Source organism: Ctenopharyngodon idella, chromosome 19 (genome assembly GCF_019924925.1).
Source record: "Ctenopharyngodon idella isolate HZGC_01 chromosome 19, HZGC01, whole genome shotgun sequence".
In the NCBI taxonomy this organism is placed as follows: Eukaryota; Metazoa; Chordata; class Actinopteri; order Cypriniformes; family Xenocyprididae; genus Ctenopharyngodon; species Ctenopharyngodon idella.
In genome coordinates, this window is record NC_067238.1 from 1,255,452 (window position 1) to 1,282,659 (window position 27,208).

Consider the following 27,208-nt stretch of genomic DNA (forward strand, 5'->3'; position numbering starts at 1 on the left):
CGAATTTCTATACCTCCGCATACCCTGTTCACGCAGACGTCACACGTCATCAGCGTGTTCTATGAGGCTATGTTGAAGACAGTCACAGAGCGCTGCAAACAAACAACAGCCACCTTTTAGTTCCTCCTGAACCAAAACAAGCTTGTGCTCCATTCACGCCATTTCGTAATTACCGTAATTGAGAGATGGCAAACCGTTTCGTTCTACTCTGAGCTCTTCATGTCATCAGATTTGGAATTATGTGTTCCTATGGCAACACTATCAACAAATCTGCAGTAGTCAGGTGGTATAAGTCAGCACTCTTTAAGCTGTTTATATTCATATGAAAGTGACGTGGCATGACATCATGTTTGTTTGGTTACCTACATTTCCTGCCGGTACTGAGACTCAAACCCGCGACCTTCAGGTTACAAGTCCGACTCTCTAACCATTAGGCCACAACTGTAACGGTAATTTAACGCCATCTCTTGTGACGCTTTGCAGACTCTGCGCGTTCATGTGTTTTGGAGACACTCTGAAGGGAGGGTGGGATCTTATGCTTTCAAAGTTAGCTTGCTATTGCTAGCCTTTCTGAAATTGCCTACCCTACCTATAAGAAGACAATGAGAGAGCTAGAAAGAGTCAATAGCTACCGAAACAATTTAAAAAGCACACTGGTATCATTACTATGCTAATAAGCTCATTTCTAAAACCTTTACCAAAAAAAATTAGGTTTTCTGCTGTTCCCTCAAACCACACAGAATAAATATTATAAAAAAAGATAAATTGAAGTTACATGTCTACTGTAACGGTCACATAAACTGTAACTGTCAACAGTAGATCTGCATTATTCGTATGAAATCAGCACTAAAAGGAATAGTTCACCCAAAAACTCCATAATTTACTTGCCCTCATGCTGTTACAAACCCAGGGCTCATTAATAAGGTTGGCCTGCTGACCGAGTGCCAGAGTGAGAAAGCTGCAGATCAGTTGACTTTGGGCCAGTGTTATATCTTACTTTTTTAATCATATCATGCATTTGAACAGCACTTGCATACTGTTGCCCTCATGTTGATCTGATTGCTTCTATTGTTCTCATTTGTAAGTTGCTTTGGAGAAAAGCGTCTGCTATATAATTAAATGTAAATGTAAATCTAATTTGCCTTGGAAACCTATACCGTTGGTTACGAATTCTTCATCAACTTATTTACACACACACCACAGTTTGTTTAAAAGTTTGGCTTCTGTAAAATTTTTAAATGTTTTTGAAAGAAGCCTCATATGCTTACCAAAGCTGCATTTTATGACCAAAAATACAGTAAAAACTGTAAAATTATTAATATTATCACAATTTGAATAAATGATTTCTACTGTAACATATTTAAAAATGCAAATTATTCCTGTAATGGCAAAGCTAAATTTTCAGCATCATTACTCCAGTCTTCAGTGTCACATGATTCTTAAGCAATCATCCTAACATACTAGTTTGCTGCTCGGGAAACAATTATTATGATTATATTATATTAATATTATTATTTCTAGAGTTTAGCACCAGAAAAAACATCCTTAAGGTATCATAAGTGGTCTATACCAGTGGTTCTCAACCACATTCCTGGAGGCCCACCAACACTGCACATTTTGCATGTCTCCTTAATTAAACACACCTGATTAGGGTTATCAGCTCATTAGTAGTGACTCAAAGATCTAAAATGGGTGTGTCAGACAAAGGAGACATGCAAAATGTGCAGTGTTGGTGGGCCTCCAGGAATGTGGTTGAGAACCACTGGTCTATACGACTGACACGTTATATTCCAAGTTTTCTGAAGTCATAATATCTTCATGTGTGTAACAGATCAAAATATAGGTTTCAAATATAAAAGTTTTATAAACCAATTTTTATTATGTTTTTTAATGTAACATTGGAGCTTAATCATTGCCGCCCTTATTCATTTTCATTATACTGAAAAGCATGGGCAGGACATTCTTTGAAAGTTCTCCTTTTGTGTTTCACTGCAGAAAGAATGTCACACAGGAACAACTTATGAGAAAATAATAACTGTTTCTAAGGTGAACTATTTCTTTTCTAATTTATTTCTCTCCTGGACAGATGCTGACGCAGGAAGTGCCATTTTTTTCCTCCTCTTTTTCGATCAGCATTTACAAGCTTGTTTTTATTATTCCCTTGTCACAGCAATGACCAAAGGTGCTGATGAAATTTGCTAATAATTTCTGTTTCACAATCTCAGAGCTGCCAAGGCGCAATGCTTTATTTCTCACAGATTTTATTTAGAGCTTAGAGATTAATGTGAAATAGACTGCATGAGAAATCCAATATGAACTGGGAAAGAAAAGGCAAGCACAGCATACGGCATATAATCAAACATCATATATCATTATATCATTATATTTCCTTTCTCTTTAGAAATAAGTTTTATGTACTGTGCAGAATGTGCAAAAATAGACCCTTAATATTCATGATTCTGATACAACCATGAGTTTATTATCATGACTGATGTATTTACACATCAACATCTATCTAACATTCAGTGACTTGGTTTGATGAACATCAGTGTGAACTGCCATACATAAAAAAAGAAAATAATAATAATAATATAAAAAGTACATCTAATACCTGAGTGTGGACAGATCTCCCTTGGCCGACATGGACGACCCATGCGAGTGAAGATAAGAGGGTGGACGGGAGGCCTGGGGACCCCGGCGGATCAATTTGCCGGTGACGGGGTCATAGGTCCGCGTTTCCGGTGGTGCAAGGGGCTTGTGCTGAACAGGAGGGGCCTGGAAGAGAGGCCTTGGGACGGAGCCCTGGATATCTAGAAATGCGGCGGGACTGTTGCTCCTGGAGGACAGTAAAAGATGTTATGTTTAACCTCTGGCTGTCATTTTTAACCAGTAACAGTAAGAATGTAACTTTTTTTAAAAAAAAATGCTATTACACTAACTTCCCTGAAGAATTATCACACGTTAGGGTCTTTCCCATTCATTCCCTATGGTCGGTCAATTCTGACCACAAACAGCCACGGTGTGACTTTTTTTATGACTCATCGAATGAAGTTCACTTTTTTGTTTGTTCAGATTGCATATCAAAAAATGTCCCCAAGTTTTGAAACACTCAGATGGAAACATTTTAATAAATAACAATAGTAATAATAATTTCAAATGAAATCAGCCAAAATTACCAAAAAAGTAAAAATGGTTAAGTGAATAGATTTCTAAAAAAAAAAAAAAAAAAAAAAAAAAATTTAGGGATTCAAAATTTTTGGTCGAAAGAGAAAAAAGGATGAAAATACACTATTATTGCCAAAAGTTTTGGGACGTCTGCCTTAACATGCACATGCAACTTTAATGACATCCCATTCTTAATCTGTAGGGTTTAATATGGAGTTGGCCCACCCTTTGCAGCTATAACAGCTTCAACTCTTCTGGGAAGGCTTTCCACAAGGTTTAGGAGTGCGTTTATGAGAATTTTTGACCATTATTCTAGAAGCGCATTTGTGAGGTCAGGAACTGATGTTGGACGAGAAGGCCTGGCTCGTTGTCTCCGCTCTAATTCATACCAAAGGTGTTTTATCTGGTTGAGGTCAGGACTCTGTGCAGTCCATTCAAGTTCCTCCACACCAAACTCGCTTATCCTTGTCTTTATGGACCTTGCTTTGGATAATAGTTGACCAAGAAATATTTAGTAGTGAGGAAATTTCATGAATGGACTAATTGCACAGGTGGCAACCTATCACGATACCACGCTTGAATTCACTGAGCTCCTGAGAGCGACCCATTCTTTCACAAATGTTTGTAGAAGCAGTCTGCATGCCTAGGTGCTTGATTTTATACACGAGTGGCCATGGAAGTGATTGGAACACCTGAATTCAATGATTTGGAGGGGTGTCCCAATACTTATGGCAATATAGTGTATATGCCACCCCGCCCCTCAGTGTTCAGCGCTCAGGTTTCAATGTCACACAGCATTTTTTTGTAACTTTGCGAGCTGCTCCGCTTCTGAAGATGCACAGCTTCTAAGCGACTCTGGCCAAGTAGGTAAGTCTGTACTGGCACCCAGTTCTGCTCTATGTTCTGCTTCGTATTTGCGCTCTCTGCTTAGTCGCTCATGGGCCAAGCAAACAATCCCCTCATGTACCGCTCACGCTCACCAGAAAAGCAAGACTGCTCAAATAGTCTGCCAACATTTCTCTGTAGTAGACTTTTTTCTGTATGCAATAGACCCACTGTGCTGTTACATGGTGTGGTAGGCTATAGCTGTGCTGGGCAATGCTGGTAAAATGACCCTACCCTCTCATTCACTGATCAGCTCCCCGCTACGCTCTGCTCACATGCTCTGATAATAAGTTTTCTAGGACTATACTTTATTTTGATAATTGGTCAAAAAATAAATCTGTTGAAACTGATTCTGTTGCATGTAACTGAATAAAGAATGATATATTGATATTTAATGTTATTTTAAGATATTTTCTGTCCAATTTTGGTGTGATACTTTGGTGTAATAAATAGATAAAAGTGTGGTTATTTTATTCTATTGGCTTGTATTTTTTTTTTAAATTCAGATTCAATAAAATTACTGAATTTAATTAAAAAGTCTAATATTAATACAATTATACAAAAAAAAAACTTAATATTTTAAAAAAGTCATTTTTGGTTTCGGTTTTTGGCCAAGTGCATCCAGAATTTTCATTTCGGTGCATCCCTAATAATTATAACAATGACCATATTAGTTTCTACACCAAAGGACAATAATATTCTGTTAATTAAAAGCACAAGCTGCATTTATGTAATTTGGATGTTTAAATGCTAGAAAAAAATTGGTCTGAAAGTGATTCCAATGATATTGCTCCTCTGTGTTTCATTATCATTATAGTTGTGACATTTATTTTATTAGAATTTGAACAATTGTTAAAACTTTATAGTTATTATTAGAGATGCACCCATGTATCGGCCAACAATCGGTATCGGCCGATAAAAGCTATTATCATCACTATCGGCCATCAAACTGCCGATGATCAGGGCCGAATATATCCTGTCAATCAAAAGGGTGCGGAAAAACGTGTTCAGACTGCAACTCATACATACTGTGTGTGAAGAAAATCACTCGTGTTGAATTTCTTCTTCTTCTTCTTGGCGGTTGGCAAACCAGTTTTTATGTTGAATGTTAACGCATTAACAGTTTAAAAATAGTGACGCTAAAGCAGGCTCTTTTTGACCCTATGAATCACCCGTATTTTAAGCCAGGGTTGCCAGGTCTGCGTTTTTATTTTTTGCTACATCAAATATTATTTGTAGCGCCTCCTGTCCAATAATCACAAAAGGCTTTGTGCTTTGTTACTTCTGATAAGAATAAAAATTTCAGTTTTCAAATTCTGTCCATTTTATCATGAAATTCAAACTCTTAAATGTGACGTGTCAGATCGCTGTAATGCCTCAGTTCAGGCCGCAGCTCGCAGCGTGAGTCTTTTCTTCCTCTTCAATAGTTATATCTCGAAAAACATGAATGAACATCAAAGGTGTCTTGAAAGATATAGCCTAGTACAACTTACCAGAATCTATCACGTCTCATGTAATCACTTTATTTGTGCTTCAACCGCGGAAGACGTCAATAAAACAGCTTGTGAACAATATGTCACATCATGTCACTTTTACCTCAGGAATGTTTTCCAATGTTCACAGTTCCTTAGCTATCTATATATTAAAAAAAAAAAAACACTAGAGAGGAGCTTATTTACTGTTAATTATGTTTGTGTAAATTTGCCATGAAGACAACAAGTGCTTATGAAAACTACCTTATGTGATACTAAGTTTTATACAAACATTTCAGTTTTTATTTGAGTGCAATTATTATATCTGAAAATAAACAGCAGCTGAATATAAAACTTCTGTCGGTAATTGTAACCTCTAATATTGTAGTGTACCAAATGAGAGGGTTCCCTGTATAGTTTGCAACATTATTTGGAAGAGATTTTTTTTTCTTAAGAAAAAACTATCGGTATCGGCTTCGGCCGATATCATTCTGAATAATCGGCTATCGGTATCAGCAGAGAAATCGGTGCACCTCTAGTTATTATCCTTGATGTACATGGCCCTTAAAGGTAACAAGAGTATTTCATATCAATAATTCAGTTGTGTGCTATATTTTAAGTCTTTTGAAGCCTTATGATGACTTTATGTGAACAAACGCACTAAAAAAAAAAAAAATACTTGACAATCATGGTTTCCACTTCTGTTCTGCTAAATATCACCTCTTGTGTGCCACAAAGAAAATTCATGTGCATTTAGAACAAAATGAGGGCAATGCTGGGTAACATTTAAAGAAAGATTGTTTAGCAACTGTGAGAAGTTCAGTGTTTGATTTTCTATTCATGAGTGTTGCAGTTCAGCGAGTGAAAAACACAATGAAATGTTCAGCAGTCACAACAGAAAACACTGATAAAACAGAATGTTATTGTTACAGTCTTAAAACTGAAAGGCACAAGTGAACATAAATGATAAAAGAAAAGCGAGAAAGACAGAGGCGAATGGAGAGACTGCAAGAGATAAATACCTGTGTGATTTGCTATAGTCGTCTTTGAGAGGAAAGAGTTGCTCCTCTACTCGCTCCCAGCGCTCCAAGCAGCCCCACAACCAATCAGGATTCACCACATAAAGATGTTTACAGCCCTGAGCTTGACGAACTTTCTCTGTACCTGACAGAGACACACACACACACATATTATATATATATATATATATATATATATATATATATATATATATAAATAAAACAACAACTGAGATAAACAACACTTTCAATGTGTAAGTTTCTTGCCAGTGTCTCTTGCTCCATTATCAGAAGCAGAGAGGAATGTACAGTGCCAGAGCAAAAGAAAATTGCCATCTGAATTGAACATGTTGAGGAAAGAAAAAAAAAGAAAAAAAAAGAAAAAAAAGTTTACCACCAAATGCAAAACGCCAAGACACATCTTTCTATACCTCCACTGCAATTGCTGCTACTGGCTATCGAAAATACAGTAAAAATCTGTCAAGTTTATAAACTAAAACTTTGGAACTGAGAACAGATGTGATTCTCAAATTGATCCGTACATACAACAGTAGACAGAAATGGAGTAAGCAACATGCTTCTCTAGATAGCGACTACTACTTTTTTGTTTGTTTTGTTTAATTTAGTTCAGTTCAGACTCTAAATCATGATGCTTGGCAAATGCCAACCACAAACATCTCGCAGCCAGGCTAATGAACTGTATTCAGGATTCCTACACATTTTCCATTTCAAAATTCCATACTTTTCCTCAAATTTCCAAACCTTGCTATAGATTTTTCAGTCCATATTTAACAACTGATTCATGCATCATTATATTTGGTATATAGTACAATCATCTGTTTTCTCGAGTTTTTTCCCCCCATTGGTTTTCACAAAGTGATAACATGCGCTTACATGATGAGAAGAACCTAAAACGCTTCATAACCTGCATATATTCACCTCTGACACATTGGTTTGATGGTGTAATTGTGGTTTGATGTTGAACGACCACCAAACAGCAAAGTACAGTCTGAATTAAATGATTGTTTGCTCCTTTATCTTTTGCTGGTTTGAGTAGCACATGCACATTCGTTTAGTGAAGTTCAAAAGAGACTAGCTTATGGTAAAGACAGTTTTGCGACAATCACTAAATGATCTCTAAACTTTTGCCATGAATTCACTTTACTTGTATGATCAATTTTTTTTTTTTTTTTTTTAGAAATTCTTAATGTTACATTTTAGAAAACTGAATAGGCAAAATTGTCTGGAAACACAAATATTTTTCCATACACTGTTTTCTTTTTCCATACATTTCCAGATCTGGAAATTACTTCAATCAAATTCCATACTTTTCCAAACTGCATAGGAAATGTATTTATTTAATGGAAGAATAGTTTATTAATACATCAATCTATTATCTTATATTGCTGACATTTTATAAAAGCATACCCAACTGTTCAAAAGTTTATTAAAAAAAAATAAATAAATCAAACGACCAATGTTAAAAACAATTGTTTTTAACATTGATCATTTCTGAAGGATCATGTGACACTGAAGGCTGGAGTAATGGCTGCTAAAAATTCAGCGGTCATCACGAGAATAAATTATATTTTAAATTATATTTAAATAGAAAACTGTTATTTTAAATTGTACTAATATTTCAAAATATTAATGTTTTTACTGTATTTTAGCAAATAAATGCAGCCTTGGTGAACATAAGAGATTTCTTTCTAATACATAAAAATTTTAAAGACCCCACACTTTTGAACTGTAGCGTATAATTTAATGAAAGTTTATCAAATATCTGCAATAAAAAAAACATTCAGAGAGTTAAGATTTGAAAGCTCAACAGCATTAAAACTTTCTACAATAGCTTTTATGTTGGAATTTAATTATCGAAAGCCAGAAGCAAAAACATCTTGATAAAGTGATTTGGTTTATAAAGTATTATTAAATTACAGAAGATTTTCATTGATTTGATTGTTTTCAATACCCTTGCATTTTGATGTAATTTAATGCATCAAAGAGAAAATACAATCAGCGTGTTTAGCACACACGATAAGTAAAGAGCAGTGTTACACAATTCTACCTCTGCCTGCTGTCTATATCTATGCATACATATTTTTCTACCTGTGTAGTCAAAATTAGTGTAGTGCCATGAACAAAAGTTATGCTTGTCTTATCAAACAACACTGGTCCAAAAAAGGACATGAATTAAATCTGCTCACAGCCACCTCCCGACTTTCATTATGGAACGTCCTGTTTCGCTGCTCTCGTCTGAATTAATCATGTGTGAAGTTGTTTCTGTATAAGCGAGGGATCAGAAAGCGGGAAGGACATCCACGCAATTACACAATCCAGCCACCAGACAAATAATTTGGCATCAAAGGCTGAGATCTGTGAAAAGCTGTCAAAAAAATATACAGTACAGGAAAAGAAAGTTTGGCAGCTCTTCGCTTCTTTTTTCTCCCGTCTGGCTTTGTGGATTTCCTTCCACTCTTCCTCTCATTAGCCGTTCAACATTTAAACTGTCTTGTGGTTGCTGTGTTTGGCAGAGCTGAGAGTGCTGACGGATGAACGGGGGTGGGGGGGATAACAGTAAATACGACAGTGTGGTGACATTGGAGTGTGGCAATGTTTGCTTAATGCTTAATGGTGGCCAATTAGACAGTACTCGACAGTAATTACATTTGCACTTGATCGTCCAAGTGTGTGTCTCAGAGTGTGTGTGGGCTTTTTGGGGGGTGGAGAGTGTCAAAATGAACACAGAGGAACAATAGACTCATTTGACTATGAATAAATAAAGTTCATGAAGCTCCAAGACTGTGTGTCAGACTTGATGTTGACCTTCTGCTAATTCCCTTCCTGTTACTACCAGTGGTGGACGAAGTACACAAATCAAGTACTTGAGTAAAAGTACAGATCGTATCATAAAGTAAAAGTATTTAGCACTCCTTTTCAATTTTACTTGAGTGAAAGTACAAAAGCACTTGATTTTTAATGTACTTAAAGGGTTAGTTCACCCAAAAATGAAAATAATGTAATTTATTACTCACCCTCATGTCGTTCCACACCCGTAAGACCTTCATTCATCTTCGGAACGCAAATTAAGATATTTTTGTTGAAATCCGATGGCTCAGTGAGGTCTGCATAGCCAGCAATTACATTTCCTCTCTCAAGATCCATTAATGTACTAAAAACATATTTAAATCAGTTCATGTGAGTACAGTGGTTCAATATTAATATTATAAAGCAACGAGAGTATTTTTGGTGCGCCAAAAAAGCAAAATAATGACTTATATAGTGATGGCCGATTTCAAAACACTGTTTTCTGAAGCTTCGGAGCGTTATGAATCAGCGTGTCGAATCATGATTCGGATCACATGTCAAACCGCCAAACTGCTGAAATCACGTGACTTTGACCGCTGATTCGACACGCTGATTCATAACGCTCTGAAGCTTCAGAAAACAGTGATTTAAATATTTTTTATTACATTAATGGATCTTGAGAGAGCAAATGTCATTGCTGGCTATGCAGGCCTCACTGAGCCATCGGATTTCAACAAAAATATCTTAATTTGCGTTCCGAAGATTAACAAAGGTCTTACGGGTGTGGAATGACATGAGGGTGAGTAATAAATGACATTATTTTCATTTTTGTGTGAACTAACCCTTTAAGTAAAAAGCACTGATTGATGAATGTTTATTTTGTAATTTTATATAGGCCACTATATATATATTTTATATAATTCTATTGCTCAAAATAATTATGAAAGATTATGAATTGTCAAATAGCCAGCACTAGTCAGTATGGAAGATTAGTGGATGCAGATACATAATATGTAATGTGCTGACAAACAATATAAAAACAGATGTCACATAAGGCTAAATACATAACATTTAAAGAAATTGCTACAGCAGCAAGGGAGAGCAATGTGTATGCGTTATTTTCATTTGTGTTAGAGCTGCATGATTCTGGATAAAATTAGAATCACGATTTTTTTTTTTATTCTCCCACGATTGTCTGAACAGACAAATCATTAGCTGCTGCAGTCTATTTAAAAATATTTAATTTAATTTAATTATTTAAAAAATGGTTTTGAATGAATGAATGATTCAATGACTCACTCATAACTACTTCACTTGTTCATTACTGGATGAATCAATGTTTTTGAACAAATCTTTTGAATGAATCATTCAATGTCAAATACATTTTTAACAGTCACTTGTCGCCTTCCTGATTTGCTCTGTTTTGATCACTAACGTAGACTTCTGTGTTTATATCCAAACTATAAACTTTTATCTCAGTACTTCTGTGATAAATTGTATATTTGTAACAGAAATAACAATACTTTGTGGTTCACTTGCTTTCTTGAAAATCGATGTCATTTAGAAATGAGATCGTGTGGGTGTTTGAATCGCGATCGCGATCTGTATGTGCCACACAAAATTAAAATTGTGGCATGCATAAAAAAAAAAGCCATTATGCTACTGTTAGAAATGTTTTGTCTGGAAAAGAAAAGATGTCTGGAGTGTCTGCACTCTGCAGTCAGTCATGACTGGACAAAAGAGGGCATCATATTAACAGCGACCTCTCTAATGGTACACCTGGACTGATAAAGGACTGTACAGGAATGGTGTCATTCAAATCCTATCCTGCTACAGATTCAGGTGAGAACTGATTTTTTTTTTTTCTCTCTTACAGATAATGAGCAATTAGAGAGAAACATCATTTCACTATGCGCATCATTTGTGTTGACCTCTCTGATTGGCAGAGAGTTGAGACAAAGTTCATCTCTGCTGTTCATGATACAATGCACCAATCAGGCGAGTCATATATGGCTCTTAAAAATTACTCAAAAAAACTCCATGAGATCTGCTCATCACATTAACAAAAGGATCAAAATAAACCACAACCTTATACAGAGCACTGCTTAGTAGTGTTTAAATATAACAGCTTAAACCACAGATATGAATAAGCAGACAAACCTGTCAAGAAACTTTTTTTTTGAGGACTGATCATTTGGTTCAAATATTTTTTGAACACTGTTTTGAAAAACTGCAATTAAATGTCCATTTATCAGTAAAACGTGTCTGATCGGTGTGTAATGAACAGCTTAATTATACAAGACATTAGGGCTGCATGATTTGGGGGCAAAAAAATCGAATTGTGATTTTACTGAAAAAAAAATTGTGATTGCGATTAAAAAAAATTCATGTTTGTTTGAAAGGCTGCACAAGTTGGCCATAAAAACTTATGATTATATATCATATATAATATGTATATAATGACTATAATATACTAATAATAATAATTTTACAGTAAAAAACGTAAAATTACAATATTAGAATTTATGGCTGATAATTTTCAAACAATAAAACTTTTATTTTGACAGAAAACCGTTGCAAGACCTTAAAGCTTCTCTTTTGTTGACAACAGTTTATAAGCACTTCTCATTAAAAGTATGGGAAGATGTTCCCAAATGCACGTTAACCCTAAAACAGGCAATGTGTACCACGAGATACATACTCTTTAGTGTGTTGTTTGGGGCATAAGAAAGAATTTTTCATCAAATCCTTTTATCATTTATCATAGTCTGGTCTGTCTTGAGTATGCTGGTCACATTATTTGTTTCAAGTTTTCTGTGATCAATTAGTCAGCCTGACCTAAATCCAACATGGGTGCCATTGGTGCAGGACATTCAGATTTTGTGATAAGTAAATATATATGACAGTGTTTCCCATACATTAACTAGACTGATTTTAATTTGTCCCGCCACAGTCTCAAAATAGCCCTGACGCGATATTTAAATATCCAATTGATAATTGCGCTTTTATACGGCAAAAATGGGAGTCATAGAGCAAAAGAAATAGACTAGAACCAATTAAGTTTCCAATATGATATATTCCCATTATAATACTTGATATAAAGGGCTGTGGATTTGCATAAAATGACTTAATCTTGCTGGAGTTTATTGCTGTTTCTGAACAATGTCATCATACTGGCTACAGGGTGTCTGTTAGATCGCACAACACAGGGACTATGAATTGGCGTCACACGCACAATAACTGGAATTTAAAAGTGAGAAAAAACATATGATCAATAAACTGTTAGATGCAGATATACACAGGGATTCTCTTTGTGTCGTGAACTTTTCAATGCACAGCGCAACTGCGCGCTTTGACTCCATATTGCTTTAAGCACATCATTCTGCACCCAGGATGCACATAAATGGTTTGTGCTGCTGTTTTGAAGCGTTTCATATTATCATGGTTTTGCACACTGAAAGATTATTATTAGCCTATTTTGTTCTGTCGTATCTATCATATCTTGTTGTCCCATTAAAAAGCTGCACAATACATTTAAAATAAACGTCTTTTAATCTTAGATTATTATAAATCCATATGTCTTTACATTCATATACAAATATAAATAAAATATAGTTTTTTCATTCCATAAGAACATAAATAGTAATCTTAAACATTTTATTAACATATTTAGATTTTATAAAATTATTGTGCAAAGTTTTTTCTTTAGGCTAGCATGCTTTTTGCTGCTGAATTATATAGTCACCTAGATTTTATTTATTTATTGGTCAGCCGATGATTATATATTTTTATTCATTTGTTATTTTTCTCTATAATGAAGTAGTGTGTTTAGTGCATTCTGGATTGTGTTTAACAAATCAAAGAGTGACCATTAGTTCCACAAATACAGATGTATAGACACAGGCCCCCACTAATTATTTTAGAAATGAATTCAACAAAGGTGACCTCTTTTGCTACATATTTTTAATGGTTTAAATGTATACTCTACATGTTTGAGCACTTATGATCTATCATTTAGCCTACTATATGTAGTGTGTGCCCTACCATCACCAATAAATAAATTACTATTGAAGCACAAAATTGTTTACAAGAGAATAAATTTCTTCATTGAACTAATCACTTAAATTTTGCTCTCAGAATGCACCAGATTTATGCATTTAAATTTAAAATGTACAAAAGTTAACTAGATATTTTTTTTGCAGAGTTTCACACAGCTCATTTTATGGTAGAACAGGGGTGTCCAACCCTGTGCCTGGAGGGCTACTGTCCTGCAGAGTTTAGCTCCAACCCTGATCAAACACACCTGAAAAAATCTTAACGCAATATATACAATATATAATTTTCTAATAAGTAATAAGTAATTCTGAAGACTTTGGTAAGATTTTTCAGGTGTGTTTGATCAGGGTTGGAGCTAAACTCTGGAGGGCTGCTGTCCTGCGGGCACAGGGTTGGACACCCCTGTTCTACCGTAAAATGAGCTGTGTGAAACTCTGCAAGAAAATATATAGTTAAAACTGCAAAGATGTAGTCAACTAAACATAATAATATCAGTTTTACGAGTAAATATTAACATTGGCGCATTTTGTAAAACTCAGAATACATAGATTGAGAAGGGGGACTGTGTACAGTGGGCCCAGAGGCCAGGGGCCTATAAGGGTCTTCCCTAGGGGCCCTGGTCCTGGAACGAGATTTCTACTGGCCCTCCCACCACCCACAACCCACCTCTCACTCATCACCCCGGAATTCGCAATAATGCAATGACCAGTACAGGGAGCCCAGTTTACCTTGAAACACCATTCATTATCAATACTGTGGATAATCCCTTTTTTATACCCTAAACAGGCAATGTATCTTAGGAGATACAACTCATAAAATCCAAACTACATCAAATGTTTCAAAAATTCCTTTTGATGTGTTTTACTTAAGTCCAGATGATATAAAAAATGACATGAAATTATTTTTTGCTGATCATTTTCCGGTCTTGCCTGTTTAAGGGTTAAAGCAACCCAAACTCAGATGCAGAGATGGAGCTCATGTGGAGCAGTATTTACTGTGAATCGAGCGACTGAGACACTGAAAACAATGGATGATGAGTGGATCAAGTGCAAATGTATAGTGCCACACTTTGCTCTGAAACATGCAGCACATATATTTATTTAATTAAATTGCAGCTTTTGAGATGATAAATTGCACTAGGCCAACCCCCAATTAATCATGCAGCCCTACAGGATGTCCCTAAGGCCAAATAGCTGTTTAGACAACCCACTGACTAGAAGTGCTGGGTAGATTACTTACTAATTTTAGTCGGTTATTGATTCCAAATTACACAAGTTAGTAATATCATGATTATTTTTTGTTTACTTTTAAATTACTTTTAGTAAAAAAAAAAAAAAAAAAAAAAAAAAAGCTATTAATTAAACCATAAAAATAAAAAACTATCAAAATGAAACAAATATTTTGTTTACCTGCAAGTAATGCGACCATTAACCGACATCAGAAAACCGTGAACTTAACTTAACTAACTAATAAATAAATATTTTTATTATATTATTATTATTGACTTCATTTTATTATTGTCCTAACTTATTAAATGTATTAATCTAATTAATCTCAGGGGGCACTTCAAGTAAATATATTAGGTCAAAGAAGTACAGCTGACAAAAAAAGTTGGTAAATCCCTGCATTGCATGTAAATATGAAATGACGTGAATTTGTACATTTTAATGTGTTTGAAAAACAAAAGCCTTCCCAAGACCATATCAAATGCTGTCTCAGTTTTCAGTGATAGGCACATGACTAGTGGCTGGTCTGTGTGCAATTACACACACATACCTGGAAGACCTTCTAAACATATATAAGCAGTAGGTTTGTTTAGAAAGGAATATTGGAAAAAAAAAAAAAAAAGTAGTATGGACAGTCAATAATTAATGAATTTACTGCCATTGTGAGAATAACATGTAATCATGTAATCAATAAAAACATAACTGTAGTCTGATTATTTTAAAGTATTTTAAGATGTAATATAATCTAATTACAAGTACTTAATTTTTGGAATCTGATTATGTAATCCAGATTACATGTAATCAGTTACTATCCATTACTACTGACTAGTCACTTTTGAAAATGTCCCTTTTTTACTCATGTGTTTTAAGAATGCGTGACTCACCTGCACGTGCAGCAATAAGGTGGGTGGTGCGGTTAGGGTCTTTGGCATTGAGCACTAGGGTCTTGCAAAGCTTGGCACCCAGAGCCTTGGCATGATACCACTCTCTTGTGCGCTCTATTGGGTAGTTGGTGGGATATAGGCCACTGAAAACAATCGTAGTGCCCTCCAGCGTGCGGCCCTTCAGTTCTGGAACAATTTTTCTAATGTCCGGACTCTCTGAACGGTCTTTCCTAAGGAAGGCCTCATAGCGTGAGTAATACTCACTGTGGATGCGAACCAAAACCTCCTCCAAGTAAATGAGGTGGTCGTCCTGGTCAATGTCTTCCTCCTCCTCATAATCCTCATCCTCCATACTATGATCTAAAGACTCCTCACCCATAGTGACACCTGACTGCTCGCTGTTTTGAGACTCTGTTTCAACTTCCTTCTTGTCGGAACAGCCGTTGCCTAAATCACAGAGACCTTCAGGATTTGTTTCTGGGACATCATCCCCCTCTGTCCTCTGTTTGTCCCCATCCCCATTATCCTCTTTGCTTTTACACTCCTCTGTTTTTGTTTGTTTGGGTTTCCCAGCATCCACTGGCTGTCCTTCGCCATCACTGTCAGATAATCCCATTTTACCCTCACTTTCGCTGTCGCTTGAAAGGTCAAAATCCAGATCATTGGCAGTGGCATCAGGAGCAGCGTTTGGGATGACAGTCTCACCTGAGGTACACATCACACCTGAGCTGCCCTCGCCCTCCATTTTTGCATTACTCTTGTCACTTAAATCTTTGCTCTCACTCCCCCCTGTGGGGTGAGTCCTCTCATTGGCTAAAGCTCCCTGAGTGGTGGTGGCAGAGGACAACTCCTCATGCCCAGTTTTTCTGTCCTTGCTGGATTTCCTGAGGCCGTTTCTCTGTTCTTCCTGTCCTGATGATTCCAAGTTCTCTGCAGGTCGCCCAGCCTGGCTACCTACAACATGGTAACAGAAGTAATGCTTGGTTACTATGAATATAACAAATAGTTCTCTTTCAAACATTCACTCGTAGAGTTGTCAAAAGTACCGACTTCTGTACCAATCGGTACTGAAATTTTAAAAATGTGACGCTTTGAGCGCTGTTGAGCAGATTCGTTAACACCTCTGATTGGCCACTGTGTTGCTCATCGGATATGTCTGTGATTGGCTACAATGATCAACGCATGGCAGCGGTTGAAAGCATGCGGAAGTGTTTGAATTTGAAATCATTTTGAAAGCAGGAGCTTTTGAAAACAGGCGTCTATCAGCAGACTGGTCCATGACAGACGCAAACGCTCCCATGTGTATCTGTGTAAACGCTCGGTGAAGAGCTTCATTGATGGCTATTTACAACGTTTTTACAGCGTTGATCATTGAAGCTAATCACAGACATATCCGATGAATGTGTCAACACAATGGCCAATCAGAGGTGTTTACGAATCCGCTCAACAGCGCTCAAAGCATCACATTTTTAAAATTTCAGTACTAGGTACCGAAGTCGGTACTTTTGACAACACTATTCGCTCAGTATCTCACTATGGAAAATGCCTCTGGCATAACAGATCCTGGAAGCACTAATAACGACAGTAATGCAGGAGTCCTGCCTCCCTAATGTATACAGCTGTCGCTGGTACCTTCTTCATTCTCGATCTCTTCCACGTGAAGATCAAATCGGAAGCTATCCTTCAGCAGGGCCCGTTTTTGGAAATAGTTGTTTAACTTTTCTAAGACAAGCCATCAAGGTACATCACCGAATGCAGCTGTTTTGCTAGCGGGTCTATTCAATGTCACTGTGAATTATTTGCTTGCGTATACTAAAAGAATTAAGAGAATTTGCTGTAACACGTTAGATAGTTCTTCTTCCTAAGTGGCATGTGGTGGTGAGCTTAGGCATTATCTATATTATAGCAACCGCTAGTTCTGCGGAATGATCTCCTGTAAGGATCTGCATCCTTTGTGCATCACATGCCTGGGGGTGAGACATTCTCAGGCAGCACTCACAAACCCCAAGTGCTGAACTCACTTTTCTCTCTTCACGTCAAGGTTGCTAGAGAGGAGTGCAGGTTGCGGCTGCTAATAAAGATGACCCCTGCCTTTCTCTGCCACCCACGGAGGAGACTACAGCCCCCTGCATCATGCAGCTGGGGTGAATTTATGGATGAAGTCTCCCCTAAACTGCCTGCCCTCTCTAGATCCTTAACAGATGAAAGAGAGGAGGATGATGAAGATGAAGAATCTATCGTTCATCTGTTGGAGGAGGAAGGTGAGGAGGATGAAAATTATGCAATCCTCCTGCCGAATCCCTCCCGGCCAGGCACCTCTCTAAGTGAAGGGTCGCCCTCCCCAGCTCAGGTGTAGCTCGACTTACTAGTAATGTGCCGGAGGGCAACAGCAAAACTGTTAATTGACTAAATGTCACAGCAGGCGGGCCAGGGAATGGAGAGAGACCTCTATGATGGCAAGGCACTGCCGTCACGTGCCCCAGCTGTTAAACAGCTCAAATCCCCCTCCTGTTGACCTGTCAGTTGCACATCTCAACCCTAACCGCAAGGCAGCCTTTTCCTCTGCCTCACTGCCAGGACGCACTGAGCGCTTAGAAGTCTTGGTTTTTCCAGAAGAACTTTCATTCTTCGGCCATAGCAGTGAGGGCTCTTAATGCCATCCTCTCCTTACTGCTTATCAGTCAGAGCTTATGGAGGAGATGGGGAGGCAAATGGATGCTGAGACACCAAACCCAGCTATCCGGGAAGAAATCTGTTATTGTAGATCTCAACCTGAGAACTTCCAGGGGCACGGGTCCAGAGCTGTGGTGACAGCATGGGCTTAGCAGTGGTGGGTGAGTAAGCTCTGTGGCTGGGACTGTCAGGTAGAGAAAATGTGGACTTCTTGGACGCTCCATTTGAGCCCAAAGCCCTTTTCAGGGCATCGGTCACTACTATGCAAAAGGAGTGTGATTTGAGGAAACAGGGGGGCGAGGCTTTCCAAATTTGCCTCCCTCGCAAGTCCACTGCTAGAGCTCCTTAACCAGCATGCCCCAGCATTTCCTCCACTGAGTCTGATCATGCCAACTCTAAGAAGGTTAAGAGAGTAATGGTCACTCAGTGTACCTGATCACCCCGAACTGGCCAGGGAAGTTGTGGCTAACAAAGATATTTCAACTAGCTTTTAGTTGAATTATCTCCATTTTAGGAAGCTATTATATTAGGTTATAATAGCATGGGTCTCAGTCCTCCAGACGGGCTGAGAGCTCATTGTACAAGTGGTATGGCTACCTCATTGGCACTGTTTAAGGACATTCCAGTTCAGGACATTTGTGTGGCAGCAAGTTTACATTCAGGGAATAGTTGCGGGCTTGTGTTTATATTACATACATCACTGAGTTGGTTGACATGCCTGCTTCGGACAGCAATCTGCAATACGGAGAGTTGTCTATATCCCATAGTGAGATACCGAGTGAATTTTTGATAGAGAACATTAGGTTACTTACGTAACGCCGGTTCTCTGATAACATGAGTGAGGTATCTTACCACACTTCACTTTTTGCAGTTTCACAGAGAAGAGATATGCTGAGAATGAAGTAGGGACCACCGGCCACCGATGGTATTTATTAGGGAGGCGGGACTCCCACATCGTGATTGGTTTGTCAACTGACAGAAGTACTGTCATGGGTGTTTCCAGGATCTGTCACGCCAGAGGCGGTTCCCATAATGAGATACTTCACTCATGTTATCAGAGAACTAGGGTTACATAAAAAACATTGCATATATTGAGCAGTGATTTTAAACCAGCAAAATTACAGTAGGGCTTCAGACCTACTTGTGCAATGGTTCTCAACCATGGGTCTGACAAGATGACTTGAAGTTATAAGCATTAAAATAAGCAAAGCAAAAAAAAAAAAAAAAAAAAGCTATTAAATCACCCCCTCAACAACGGTTTGTTTTCTTTTTGAAGAACCAGGATTCAAAATGCCTGTCTTGGTGAGTATTCAGATAAATACAGTCAGTTTTGGAACGTAAATAGTTGAGAAAGAAAACACATGTTGTATAACATTATATTGGATCAATGCATAAGCTCCTAAGCCTAATAAACCCGCTGCTGTGTGTCATGTTAATCAAAGAACAAAAGGCAAAGAGAAAATTACTGCTCTTGACTGAATAACTTTTCTAACTTTAAGCATTAAGCTATATTTAATTTTTACAATGAAGACTATCCACTGTTATTTTACATTTGATTACATTCATTTCTGTAGTAGCCTATTTCTTACCTGAATACTACTTTTAGACCCACCTGAAAAACTTAAAAGCCGTGTTTATTTCATTTGTCTCCTTATTCTATTGTATTTATTTGTGCTATCGTTTGCAATTTGTTCTTATTTTATTACGGACTCTTTACTTGTCCTTTATTTGTAAATTTAATTCAACCATTCAAATAAAGCCTCCCTGTGGACCTCCAGGACCGAGTTTGGACACCCCTGCCCTACAGTAAGTATACTTTGGGCTTTAAAATACCATGTGCATTTTTATAATAAATATACATTTATCTAATTATGCCAAATTCTAAAATATTTTATCGGCTAGAAACGGAATTATATTTTGTTAAAATCAACAAGAATTTACACACTCAACATCTTTTTTGTCTTTTAATGAACCAGGATTCCCAAAGTCTAGGAAAACTGTCTAGGATATATGAGAAAACCTAATTTTAAAAGTGTGATTTTTAGACCTGAAAAAGTCAGATAAATTATTAATCTTAACGTGCCATATTGGTTATAATGAATATACATTTTACTAATTGTGTCAAGAAATTTGTGTAGAAATAGAGTTAAAACCACTTACTAACTGATTTTTGGGAAAATGTAATTTTGCACATCCCTCACATGATTTACAGATGGGAGGCCAACAACAAATGCTTTCAAAAGAGAAGCTCCACTTGAACCCCTGTTCACCCAGTGAACTGAGTTCGCAAACAGACATTTCTTATGTTATTTTAATTTTGTTTCCAGTGTACCCAGCCCTCAAGGACTTCATATTGCTCTTAACAGAAAGAGGTAGAAATTTCTTCAGCCTCTGCATATTCCTGTGAACTTTCTTTAGTTTCTGAAGGAGTAAATCAGTCTTATAGTTCCCCTGCTGGTTGGCACATTGACCTCCACTGGCTGGAGCTGCTGTAAAATGCAGTGTGGTCCTCTCCTCTGATAAGAAGATTATTTTAGTGCTCACACAGAGGGGTCACACATATGCCTTTATTACACCACCGCCATCGCTTTTTATTAAACCCTTCCTGCTGGAAAGCAAGTGGAGCTACTTTTCCACCCAGAAAAGTTTGACATTTTAAAGCAAATCTAATCTCCTTTGTCAGTAAATTTAGAATGTGAGCAATATTTAGCTGTAATAAAAATGAACCAGAAAAGAGTTAAAAAAAAAAAAAACTTACATTGATAGACTGAATAGAAGACTATGTTCCAATACCAAGTGGCAACACACTTAGCATTTTAAGGCATCATATGTGAACTCCCGACATTACGGTTTTTCCAAACAGCGGTTAGTAAAACCATTTTGTCTCCACTTTAAACAAACTCTAAAGATGTGGGTTAGTAAAATTTCAGAGAAAATTTAGTGGGGAAAAAGCTAAATTTTCGATCAGTAGTGTGCAGCAAATTCACTTGAACCCGATGCAAAATCTGCATGTGGAAATCTTTCGCCCTCACGTGGATTTCTATTGACCGATTTTTCCTGTTAAAATGCACCAAACAAAGCTAAATGTGACCACACCTTATATTCTTGACTGCGTTTTACTCCACTTTTAGACATGTACTTGCATACTTGGGGGGGGAAGGACCATAAAGAGAACTCCTGAAGCACAGTTCACACAAAAGTCACTTTAAAACCAAGCAGTGTTCAGTTTGTCAACACAAAGAATTTGCTGTGAAATCTGCATACTCACACAAAATTCCTAATCGTGTGAAGTCCAATAAACATGACTGGATTTCGCCCGTGAAAATATGCCAAACAAAGGTAAACGTGGCTGCCTTTAAGGCAGTATTACATATATTCTTGTAGGATAACGCAATTACAAAAAACTCTAGTTTAATCTAATTAAAAATCTACTATTTTACCCAATACCTGTTGGTGCAGCGTATTAGACTATCGTACTGTTAGTTTAATAGAATGCTACTCAACATCAAACTCTACTGGAATCAATTGCATGTCAAGTCTCTTGTGCATTTCACATGAGTAGCACTATTTGTGTGCCACGCAGAGTTGCTTTTTGAGATGCTCTTGTCACAAGTCACTTTAGGTTAGGATGCTGTCTTAGCCTATAGAGACAAGACATTAGGGCAGCTCACTTAGGCTAATTTCCGGATTGCCAAGCTTTAACGTTAATTAGAGTCACTGGGAAAATGAACATTACCTTTTCTGGCCATCTGGGCCTCTCGTGAGCCTGGTGGGGCGTTGATGTCACCGGTGCCCTGGAAGTAGATATATTTCTTCACTGTGATGAGGTTAGGGGCGAACTTCCACACATCCTCTCTATCGTCTATGATGCACACCATGGAATCTCCGCAGGGGAACAAATTTCTACAAAAGGAACACAGTTTTTATACTGACATTTTTATATGCTCATATTTAGCAGCTGGTGGTCGGTTATGACTAAATGAACAGCACACAGACAGTGCCAGCCTGCCAAGACCAAAATGTCAATGAGCATTTTATAACATTAACATAATACCAAAAATAGTGCGTCCAAAAAAATGTTAGGATAATTAACTGGTCTCAAGGTGATTTCTAGTGGATATATATATATATATATATATATATATATATATAAGTCAATTCTTTTCAAGTTTACACAGGTGTCCTAGCAGAGGAACCACAGGTGTAGAGAATCACATTAACTAATGTTAATTAACAGCCATAAACTGTCACAATGCACTGGAAAGTGTGTTTGTGCAGTCTGCCTTTCAAACAAATGCCTTGATAGTTTGTTATTCAGACATTTTTGAAGTGTATCCAAACATGTTTGGGGCCACTGGGTAGATACCGTAATGAGTATAGATTTATTTGTAAATGTCTGGTGCATCTAAACAGCCCCCAAGAACATCTTTTCAACAGCTTGAGTTTTAAAATGGCAAACAAAGTCATTCACACTAATAGAAGCATTGGGCTGCAGAGACTTGGCTTCTGTTGGTTTATCGACCTAAAGAAAGTAATCTGTGTGCGGTTGAAGTCTGATCGTGACTGTCTTTGTATGACACTGGCTGCTCTGTAAGACTGTTCTTCCTTCAAGGTCAGCATAAGAGCTCCATATGAAACCCACACATATTAAAGAGTCTGACACGAGGAAAGCGAAGTGAACTGGATTTCCTCCAGCGTAGTTAATGCATAAAACAAGAAAAAACAGACTGTGCCTGGAAGCCTTCAAATGTTTTTGTTATTGAAGCAAGATAATTCATGCTTAAATACTATGATATAATATTATAAATATTAGTATGAGTATACATTTAACCTTAAACACAAGAGATAGGAATGTAAACTTGTGAGAGGTGAAATAGGTAAGACAGAAAAAGGTGGTCCAGGAGATGCTCCCCACAGTTTTTTTACATTACAAGCTTACAAGTCATTTTAATGATTAAAATGTTGAACAAGCACATTGAAGTCCTAAATGTATTCAGTGTCCTCTGTATTCTATCATGCAGTGCTGAATGGATATGGAAGAGTGCACCTTATATCAGTGCTTGAAAGCAGTCTTAGGTTTAGTCTTAAGTTGAATCAGAGCTGTTCTCCTCTGTGCTCATGCACTCATGCAGAGAACCTTTGTTCACACTGCTGGAGTCAAGAAAATAACTGCCAGCATTTTCACATGAGGTTGACTAAGCTTTATATTTAACAAGAAAACCTCTTTGGATGCTTGGCTTTTATAATTTAACCTTTAAAAATTAATTCAGCTGTGAAGAATAAATAAAAATAAATAAACAGAAAAAATATGATCCATAATAATATAACCCAACTTACCTTGTCTTCAGCAAACACCACTAATAACATCACAGCCAAAATCAAACACTAAAATCAAGTCCCGTCCCGTCCCGAAAACATCACATTACAGAAGTTACAAAACCATTCAAAAGTTAGGGATCTGTAAGATATTTATTTAAGGTGTCCTTGTTACAATGTAATTATACATTTAAAGTACTGAGTAATATTAATGAACTAAATGCACTTACTATAGGGTTAGGGTAGGATTAGGGTTTGGTTTAGGGTTAGTTGCATGTAATTATGCATAATGTATAGTTATTACTATCGTAATTACATGTAATGTGTAACAAGGACACTGTAAAATAAAGTGTTACTGATATTTAAATGTTTTTTTTAAGTCTTTAATGCTCAAAAAGGCTGCATTTATTTGATCAAAAAAACAGTAAAAAACAAAAACAAAACAGTAATACTGTGAAATAGTATTCCAATTTAAAATAACTCTTAATATATTTTAAAATGTAATTTATTCCTGTGATGACAAACCTGAATTTTCAGCATCATTACTCCAGTCTTCAGTCATATCATCCTTCAGAAATCCTTTAACATTTCTTATTATGTTGAAAACAGTTGTGCTGCTTAATATTTTGTGTGAAAACTGATAAATTTTTCATGATTCTTTGATGAATAGGAAGTTGAAAAGAACAGCATTTATTTGAAACCGAAATCTTTTGTAACATTATAAATGCCTTTAGTGTCATTGTTGATCAATTTAATGCATCCTTGCTGAATAAAAGTTTTATTTATTTTTTTCAGAAACAAACTTTTGAACGGTAGTGTAAATGAGTTGAATATAATGCTTCATATCAAGAAAGACAATGGAAGCTAAACTACTCCAGAACTATAAGACTGAAATGAGTGAAACATGCCTCACCTGAGGTTGCCTGTTTTAGAAAAGGGGTCGATGCATTCATCTCTAGACATGATCCGATGAGAGAAGAGTTTCTTTTCAGGGTCTAAAAAACCTTTTTAAAAAATAGAAAAAGTGGTATGAGTGAGAGAAAGAGAGAGAGAAGAAAACAGTCATTTCTTTTAAAGATAAAGTGTAAATTACAGCCGGAAGCAAAGCTATAAACTCGATGGTTTCGCTCAGTCCGCATTAAAACTATTTACAGCTGTAATAAAAGGAAAAACAGGAAAAATAAAATTAATCAATGCTTTTATGTTCTCAAAGGTGCAGCGCTGACAAGCTTTCAATCTCCTGTGTTCATAGTACCTACATGACTAAAGAATTTAATTTAGAAAAGTTGAGGCACTTCCTTTATTGTGTCTTATCTACTACTGTTGTGTCCACAACCACACTACAGACTTGGGGTTTGTGGGAAATACTGATGCCAAGATGCCAAACACTTGTTCAAATATGAGACCTCTTCAGGTCTCATTCAAAATTAAATGATGGTACACACAACTGAAACAAAGAAACCTGGGGGATCTACTGTGCTAAAGATATCCTGCAAAATCCTACCTGAACTAAAACCGGACTGTACACTCTCCAAGCATACCAACTACACATCCTATAATAAAAACTCTGAACTAAATAAAAGAATTAGGCCTGGCTTCACAGACAGGGCTTAGATTAGGCCAGGATTAGGCATCAGTTCAATTAGGACATTTAAGTAGCTTTTATAAACATGCCTTAGAAAAAAAAAAAAAAGAAAAAAAAACATTACTGGTTTGCATAGAGTCAAAACAATGGCTCGAACATATTTTAAGATATCAGTGCAAGTTGCTTTCAGTTTAAACAGCTCAAACATGTATTTTAGTCTGGCACTTGGCTTAAGCCTTGTCTGGCAAACTGTGAGATAATGTGTCACACATAACGATTGCCATTATAGAGCATAGGTTATATTATAGATGCCAATAAAAGTGAAACATCACTAAACTGATATTGTTTATTAGTCATTTAGCAGATGCTTTTATCCAAAGCAGTTAATGAGACACTGAATGCTAGGACAGTCCTTACAGATGAAATTTTTTTGTGTTTACTATCAATTTGTTGCACTAATTATCCAAACACAGCAAACAATGTACTTATCCTCAAACTCAAAAAACTGAGAATATGAACAAATGCTGCCACCTGGTGTCATAGTGAAAGGGCAAACACTCTTACACAAACACTGTAAGTTATGGGATTGTTTTGCATGTTTACCATCCACCAGGTGAAAATCAAAAAGTCTGATAGCATAGAAAAATATTATCACACCTCTTCTCTACAATCTGCATTTTTTGAAGTATCATGTTTGTAGCGCAAATGGAGCAGGACAAGTTACACGTCTGAGTTTCATACTTATGGTTAGGGGTTTGTTTGTGCTGAGCTGTACAGTGTCTGTCACATCATAGTACCTGCAATGGTGTGAGCGTATAAACGGCTGCCAAAGGTGAAGACGTGCAGCTCGTAGAGTTTGGCGATCTTTTCTAGAAAGTCTTTGCAGTGAGGTCGCAGTCGTGTATGAAGCATAGGCTCCCCTCGTCCTAGCTGGAAATGAAAGATTCCCTGGAAAAAAAAAAAAAAAAAACATTGCAAAGCAGTTAGATAAAGGAAAAGATCAACACCATTAGAAAACTATACAATATACAGTACTGTTCAAAGGTTTGGGGGTTTGTAGGAATTGTTTTTTAAGTTTTTGAAAGAAGTCTCTTTTGCTCACCAAAGCTGCATTTATTTGGTTAATAATACAGTAATAACAGAAATATTATGAAATAATAATGCAAATTAAAAATGACTTTTCTATTTTAATATATTTTAAAATATAATTTATTCTTGTGGTGGCAAAGCCGATTTTTTTTTAGCATCATTACTTCAGTCTTTAGTGTCCTTCAGAAATCATTCTAATATGCTGATTTGCTGCACAAGAAACATTTCTTCTTATTATCAGTGTTAAAAACAGTTGTGCTTCTAAATATATTTGTGGAAACCATGTTTTTTTTCAGGATTCTTTGATGAAAGAACAGCAATACCTCTGCTTTAGAGTGAAAAACAAGAATATATACATATTCATGGGACTCGTCTATACTTCTGCATTTCAATCCTGTCCAGCTGTAGCAGGGGCTTTTAGGAGCATTCATTTCAATAGAATTGTTCTGGAAATATGCTTTAAAAGCAGTACGCTGACAAATTTTCTGAAAGCAGACATAATACAGTCTTTGAGGAAACCATTTGAGCCTTTGATAGCTCAGTAAATGGTCTAGTAATTGTTTGGTATAAAGATCTGAAATAGATTTTAGTTTGAGCTGATCTACTGAGTGAATGCACGCCGACAGAATGAAAGCATAACGCCTACGAGAAGAATGAATCGACAATGGAAGATAGCAGAGAAACCGAGTAAGATGCAGTCATTTAAAAGGAATCAATCAATGCTCGGCTGCATTTAGCCTCTTTACAGCAGCACTTCTAGTTACAAGCACAATCGCCTAAGTTCACAGAAACATGCAAATGAGATCACTATAAAGTCAAAGAAAATCATACAGCCATCTATATTTTCTTTTGTTGTTGTTAGTGTTAAACTCAAACAAAATGAAGGCACTGTGGATAAATTTATTGAAGCCATCATAACATACAGTAGCACACCAATGACAGATTAAACTAATGCCTTAAAAATGTCAGAGCACAAAATAAATCAATGACTGAACCAAAAGACAATCTATGCTACTATAATGACGCACAG

At 36.7% G+C, this 27,208-nt stretch overlaps 1 protein-coding gene across 1 annotated transcript in view; it reads right to left on the bottom strand.

The window, feature by feature from the left end:
• ctdp1 (CTD (carboxy-terminal domain, RNA polymerase II, polypeptide A) phosphatase, subunit 1) overlaps nucleotides 1-27,208 on the bottom strand; it is a 121,091-nt gene that overhangs the window by 87,895 nt on the left and 5,988 nt on the right. Inside the window, exons 5-10 of the mRNA XM_051872481.1 lie at nucleotides 25,887-26,037; nucleotides 24,418-24,508; nucleotides 21,925-22,091; nucleotides 15,516-16,469; nucleotides 6,545-6,686; nucleotides 2,612-2,836 (exon numbers count right to left, since the gene is read on the bottom strand). Of these exons, the coding sequence (XP_051728441.1) occupies nucleotides 2,612-2,836; nucleotides 6,545-6,686; nucleotides 15,516-16,469; nucleotides 21,925-22,091; nucleotides 24,418-24,508; nucleotides 25,887-26,037 (1,730 nt within the window). The remainder of the gene's footprint in view (nucleotides 1-2,611; nucleotides 2,837-6,544; nucleotides 6,687-15,515; nucleotides 16,470-21,924; nucleotides 22,092-24,417; nucleotides 24,509-25,886; nucleotides 26,038-27,208) is intronic.